Here is a 7,223-nt window from a genome sequence, read left to right on the forward strand (position 1 = left end):
TATGGGGCTACGCTGCGCACGATGCGGGCTCAGCTATTACAAACTCATCTTGAAAGACATTTCTATTATTTTCTTACAAAAAGTACTCCCAAAGTACGGTTAACGCGCTTGTAGATTATGAAGAGTCCCTCCTTTTCGGTGAGGTCTGTCGCGTGAGTGAAAAACAAAAGAAATGATGAAAGCTCACCGCGGCGAGATCTTGGAGCGAGGCGCGTGAAGCCCAAGGGTTTGACTTCTGTGTTGCACTCACAACGCAAAAATATGATTGGCTATATGATGCTCCGACAATTTTCCCAACCGGCTTTGGAAAGAGACTTATCTACCATGTGTTTGTTAAATTTAGAAAAATTTTCGACTGCTGGTCATTCAGTTATTTCAGCCGTAACCAGCAGCCCACTTCGAGCAATATCTAAGGCCCCCTCCACAAGTGTCTGTTTTCATTTTGAAAATAAAATGTTCATTAAATCTTTTAGTCAGTTATGTTTGTTTTGACATTCGGTTTTTTGGATCAGGCTTGCATAGACTAGTGTTAAGCAGCTGTTATTTGTTTTCGGTCTTAGCGCTATAAAAGTGTGACATCAGTCGATCGCGTTCTAATACTAAACTACTACTTCTTAGGCACTTTTGTCATATAAAATATTGAATAATAGCAATTTTTTGCCGGGTTTGCCTTTTTGATATTGATGGTGCAGTGAAAGGTTGAGTTTGTCGCTTAAGCTATCCTAAACAAAACCGTCAACGAGGTAGAGTAGTTACTACAGCCTCACGTGAAAAATCACCTATTTTTTTCAGGAAGCTCGAGTTCACGTTACGATGGCGTCCAATTAAGCTTAACTTTAAGGATCGACGATAGGTCTTGCCGCTATCGATGTCATATACATTGGCCACCCTCATGCCAAGGAGGCTGTCATAAAAAGAGATTAATATCAAGTTCAGCAGGTAAGATGATAATTCAAAGTGCCATCAACTGAAAACTCGCAACAGAAGAGGAAGCACTAGACAACGAAATGTTTTCGTCGATAATAATCTCACCTTCCCCTTAGCTCTGTGATCACCGCGCAAAGATCGACGGTGGTAAATCTTGTCTTCATCTTGGAGACACAAAATAAATAAAACACGACGAATATCGGGGGTTAATGACACCGAAACTTCTTATTTTGCAAATCTTCTTCTACTTCGTCCGTCATTTTGGATTTCCCTGGCGCTTGTTTGAATTAAAAACACCGCTGGTTTTATTCGACAGCGACTTGAAAAGTTCTTATGAAAACTCTAGCTGAATGCATGTTCAACAGTCAGCTTTGGTGATAATCACTTCTTTTTTCATGTATGTATATGTAGATATTTATTTCAGTTTACAAAAATGAAAAAAAATATGCCCAATTGTTATAATGATTAGCTATATAACAGTTTGCATGATGCACAGTCATTGGTTGCTGTCACATTCGGTATTAAATAAAATGATGAATAATACAGAAAGAGAGAGCTGTTGTTATGCTGCTCTTCTTAAGGAGATCCTCAAGGGTCTTTGCAAGAAATAAGCATGCAATGTGCTTTGCAGCCAGTTTGTGATGTAACACTAGGAGACACAACTGATCTTGATGGTGAGTACATTATGCACTTCTCCATGTTAAAAAGACTAAAACTTAGTCATGACTTATTCTCTTGAAGATACTATTAAATTTGAAAATCCTAAAAAAAGCCCCTACAATTTGAAAATCCTAAAAAATCCCCTACAATGTAACTTCAGTGCTCTTGCTTTCAGTGCTTCCTAATGATCAGAACAGAGACATATCTGGAAGAAATTGGGTAAAACCGATACAATCTTGTTACTGTAGGCCTAACAATGACACCGAGAAACCTCTGATCTCTAAAGTACTTCCTACATCAATCATTGTGCAACAGCTTGACAACTAATCTGCCATGGGCGGCATGCAACATTGGTATGCAGAATATTTTAGAATAATCTTGATACATGAAATGAAAAGGCGATAAGAAACATTCCCCCCCGTCCGTCCCTGACATGGTATATTGAAGTATAGAAAAATCTTACAGAACTTGAATCTCTGTTTACAATATATAAACAAAGAAAAGACAATATGAAACATTCCCCCCCCCAACCCTAACATGATATCTGTAGTAACTAGCATGTATAACGGAGAACTGTGTCCGGAATACCTAGAACAAAACAAAAAGGAAATCAACTGACAAACACTCATAATTTAACACATTAAATGCTAATATAACAATAAGCTTTCCGAGGAGTTTTGAATCTAAAATTGTTTTCACTTCTTCTTCACTTTAACTTTTGATTACACTTGTCGTAATTTGTACCTACTGATTAAATGTCACGGAATGTAATGCAATCCAGTACATCACAACATCAAACTTAAACTTCATCGCTATGCCATTCCATCATTTGAAAATGCTAAAAAAATGAATTTATATACTTTTCTAGCACGTACTTCGTACACCTTCCAATGAAGTTCTTACCGTGGAACACAAGTTCACCAACATCATTTACCATAGAAATCTTTCGCTTCACATTGTTCCTAAAAAAAGATGAACACTGTCAGCAAATGACATGCAATATGGTACAACTTAATAACTTCCCATTTTAGACCGATGTCTTTCAATGAAAATTTCCTTTTAATCTTGCTGTTACTTGAGAACACAAACTTACATTGTTTAATACCAAAAATATTTTTCACATTCATAAAACCTTAGCATACACTCTACGGAAATTTGAGCCTGTCAGCCATTCACATGTATAACATGAATCTATTACAACGTGTTCAATCTCATTTAACCCTTCTATAGGCAGTTCACAGTCATGCTTTATCTTTTAGTTCTAAAAGACTCCTTCTTTTACTCTTACAAAGGACTACAACACTTGAAACATCAGCTTAAGAATTTCTACAGCCATTCACATGAATAACATGAATTTATTACAACTTGGTTAATCTCATTTAACCCTTCTATAGGCAGTTCACAGTCATGCTTTATCTTTCAGTTCTAATAGACTCCTTCTTTTGCTCTTACGAAGGACTAACACTTGAAACATCAGCTTAAGAAACTCTTTACAGCGGTCAATTTACATTATTGACTCAGTTAATGAAACCAGATAATCTGTTTCTAACAGTCTCTGCTTTACTTCTGATTGCATTTTTTAAAGTCAATGGCTTTTATTTTAGTTTTATGAACTCAAACCAAGTGCAGTAAAATCAATTTTATTAAATCCACTTGGTTTTAATTTTACAAGAATGTAAAAAATCAAGCAGTATCATATTTTTCAGTTATAAAATAAACTATTTGTTTCTTATACTCACGGGATGAATGGTTGGCAAGCTTAAAAACAGCTTTCAGGGTGAATTTGGCCTTTAAAATGATGCAAAAGTTCAATCCTTCAAAGAACCTGCAGAAAAAATTGAAAGAAACGTTACAGTTTGATATATATCATTACTAAAATCTGTCAGATAAAACCATATTCTGTACCGTTTAGGAAAATAATTGTAATACATCCCCTGATGTACAAAGTTATCAGCATCATCAGGTGCTTTTTACCAGTACCAGTATAATTCACCAAATTTATCATCTGACTTCTGACTTTGTTGATTTGGTTGCTAATATTTGAAGTAGGTATATGTTTCCATCAGTACAAACTTCTCTTACCTGGTCTTTAATAGTTTGTAAAATGTTTTCGCCAAATGAAGCGAACAGAGCTTCGCACCATCATCCTCTCCATGAATAATGACTGTGAATTTGTCAGTGACCAGATTTTTCAGGACAAACTCTTCTACATTTCTGAATTCAAAGATCAAACAAAGATGATTAACCCACATTATAGTTATAATGAACAAAGCTTCGCACCATCATCCTCTCCATGGATAACAACTGTGAATTTGTCAGTGACAAGATTTTTGTTGATGTATTCTTCTAAATTTCTGAATTCAGAGATCAAACAAAGATGATTAACCCACATTACAGTTATAATGATTGATAATACAGGATGTAAAGTCTTCCATTGCAGGAAACAAAAAATTTACCTCAATTTCACTGCATTTTGCTCGATAGGGAATGATTGAATTGTATATAACCATCATGTGAGTACCTACATCGCACTTTCAACTGGATCCCAAATATCCAGAGCAGAGTGTGCATCTAATTACCACCTTAAAAAAGTTTTCTTTTGGATAACATAGTAATAAACATAGTTTAGTCATTAACATAGAATTAAAGAAATACTCTCACTTACGAGCAGAGATTTTCAGCAAGCGTCTTTGATTCTGACCTTCGGAACAGTTTTGATACCTTCCCAGTGTTCAAAAGGAAAACATCATTGCCCGATTCATCACAATGATCTGAATAAAGAAATGTTTAAAGCTCCTTTCAGAAAAGATTAACATACCACTGTTAAGACTTATTTTCTTAAACTAAATGAACCAAAAACTCGAGCCTAAATTGTGATTTCAATCACTCACCACTTTTTGTGAAAAAAGAGCCGACATATTCATCACAATGAGATTCTTCAAAAGCAATGCGATGTACTCCAACCTGTGAGTCTGCAGGGTTTGAAAAATTTTTATTTAATAGTGACATTTCCTTTTTAATTCAACTGTAGTTAATTAATCAGAAGAAATCGTTAAATTAATTATACATTAATTATCTCAACCCAAACAATCACACAACTTTTCACAGACCTTGCAGTTGAAATCTCATGCAATACAAGATAGTTAACACAAAAAAAAAACCTTTCACCTTTAGGTATTTTATCTATCATTCATAGGAAAACACTCATCAGATACGAGAGTTTACTGTCAGTAAAACCCTAAGCATGATAGAATGTTACTGCCTCAATTTTTTCAGCACAAATAAAGATACATTACAAGTTACCTTTCTCAGTGTCCTCTGTTGTTGGCCTAACTGCTGAAGACTTTCGTGGCCGTTTGAACCAGCGGGATTTCTAATCAAGAATAAAATCATTCAATTATTAATCAATGATCAGCCCATGTTGATTGAACTTCTTAACCACTGCCTTGATTGTTAAACAGGTTAACTGTCTACATTATTTATTCTATATTATACATTTTCCTTCTCATTAGCCTTGGGTGACTGTTAATGTTATGCATTTTCCTTCTCATTAGCCTTGGGTGACTGTTAATGCGCCCACTGATAAGGTTTATCCTAAGGAAAATCAACAGCCGCCACTTGCCGAAGGACACTCTTACGTCATCCTTTGGCAAATGAAAATAAAAATTAAAAATAAAAATATGAAATGAAAATAAAATTAATAAATTCATGAATATATGAACATTAAATAAATCAAAGGTTCTTTTATACCAAATGCAAGTTCCATTGAACTTTATACTTACGATCTTCTTGCCACTGGGCTCAGGTGATGATGGGGACTGGGGAGGTTGATCAACAGGGGGGTCAGAGCTTTCCTGAACAGGCACTGTGAAGAGGTCAAATGGTTGACAATTTGAATGTTTAGTAAATTGAATGAAATTGAATTAAAGTGAATTAGTAAATAAGTAAACATTCACAGAAAGTTCCTTGATTACTCCCCGAGATAGAACATCAACTAATGTTCCTTCATGGTGAGGTTTATGCTGAGTCTACAAATGCATAATAATTACGAATTACTCTTTCTTCAGCTTAACCCTTTTTAACATGTTACTCCTCTCTGTAATATTCACACATTATGCGGCAAACAGGTAGTGAGAATTCTCAAACTTATCTGGTAGAACTTGTTACCTTGATTTAACCAAATACTCATAACTAATTTACAAGGAAATGTGTAGAAGCTAGTGGGGAGAATTAACATTCAGATATTTAAGTTAAAGGGTTAAAACACTTTTAAATCATTTTTTCAACACAAAGATAGTTACATTACAATTAACCTTTCTCAGTGTCCCCATTTGTTGGCCTAACTGCTGAAGATTTTCGTGGCCATTTGAACCGGCCGGATTTCTAATCAAGAATAAAATCATTCAATCATTAATCAATGATCAGCCCATGTTGGTTGAACTTCTTTAAACAGGTTAACCGTCTACGTTATTCATTCTATATTGCACATTTTCCTTCTCATTAGCCTTGGGTGACTGTTGTTGCGCCCATTGATAATTTAGGTTATCCTAAGGAAAATAGGATCATGTGTACTATAGGTGGCCTCGGTCGACATATAGGCCGACAATCGACCGATATATCGGTCGACTATCGGTCGGCAATCGACCGACTATCGGTCGACAATCGACCGACAGTCGACCGACAGTCGACCGATATGTGCACATTTATCGGTCGACTGTCGGCCGATATATCCGTCCACTGTCGGCCGATCTATCGGTCGACTATCGGTCGATAGTCGACCGATAGTCGACCGATAGTCGACCGATAGTCGACTGATAGTCGACCGATAGTCGACTGATAGTCGACCGATAGTCGACCAATAGTCGACCGATAGTCGACCGATAGTCGACCGATAGTCGACCGATAGTCGACCGATATATTGACCGACTGTCGGCCGATACATCAGCCGATATGTGGACATTTATCGGTCGACTGTCGGCCGATATATCCGTCCACTGTCGGCCGATCTATCGGTCGACTATCGACCGATAGTCGGTCGACTATCGACCGATAGTCGGTCGACTGTCGACCGATAGTCGACCGACTATAAATGTTACAAATATAAATGTGCACATATCGGTCGAAAGTCGACCGATATATCGGCCGATGTATCGGCCGATATGTCGACCGAGGCCACCTATAGTACACATGATCCGGAAAATCAACAGCCACCACTTGCTGAAGGACACTCTTACATCATCCTTTGGCAAATGAAGGTGAAAATAAAATCAATATATGAATGAATATCTGAACACTAATTAAACTAAATCAAAGGTTCTTTTATACCAAATGTAAGTTCCACTGAACTTTCTACTTACGATCTTCTTGCCACTGGGCTCTGGTGATGATGGGGACTGGGGAGGCTGATCAACAGGGGGATCAGAGCTTTCCTGAACAGTCACTATGAAGAGGTCAAATGGTTGACAATTTGAACATTTATTTTTATGTTTAGTACATAAGTACACATTCACAGAAAATTCCTTGATTACTCCCCATGATAGAACATCAACTAACGTTCCTTCATGGTGAGGTTTATACTGAGTCTACAAATGCATAATAATTACGAATTACTCTTTCTTCAGCTTAACCCTATTTAA

General features: G+C 36.6%; 1 protein-coding gene across 1 annotated transcript; it reads right to left on the bottom strand.

Moving 5' to 3' along the window:
- Positions 1–2,140: 2,140 nt before the first annotated feature.
- Positions 2,141–5,776, bottom strand: LOC136282576 (uncharacterized). The gene is made up of 9 exons (XM_066170256.1): positions 5,755–5,776; positions 5,370–5,452; positions 4,891–4,960; positions 4,479–4,559; positions 4,253–4,358; positions 3,670–3,801; positions 3,343–3,412; positions 2,491–2,566; positions 2,141–2,175 (listed from the first exon to the last, which is right to left on the bottom strand). Exons 1-9 carry the CDS (start codon positions 5,774–5,776, stop codon positions 2,141–2,143), a joined length of 675 nt encoding a protein of 224 aa, XP_066026353.1.
- Between the last annotated feature and the right edge of the window lie 1,447 nt (positions 5,777–7,223).

The sequence above is a fragment of the Pocillopora verrucosa genome, chromosome 7, assembly GCF_036669915.1.
Source record: "Pocillopora verrucosa isolate sample1 chromosome 7, ASM3666991v2, whole genome shotgun sequence".
Taxonomy (NCBI): Eukaryota; Metazoa; Cnidaria; class Anthozoa; order Scleractinia; family Pocilloporidae; genus Pocillopora; species Pocillopora verrucosa.

Bases quoted from the DNA above. Each gene is read 5' to 3' on its own strand.
- LOC136282576 (XM_066170256.1), bottom strand. From the start codon at position 5,776: ATGAGTATTTGGTTAAATCAAG. The intron at 5,453-5,754 runs GTAACAAGTTCT...ACCTCTTCACAG, and splicing joins GAGTATTTGGTTAAATCAAG to TGCCTGTTCAGGAAAGCTCT. The intron at 4,961-5,369 runs GTAAGTATAAAG...ATTCTTGATTAG, and splicing joins AGCCCAGTGGCAAGAAGATC to AAATCCCGCTGGTTCAAACG.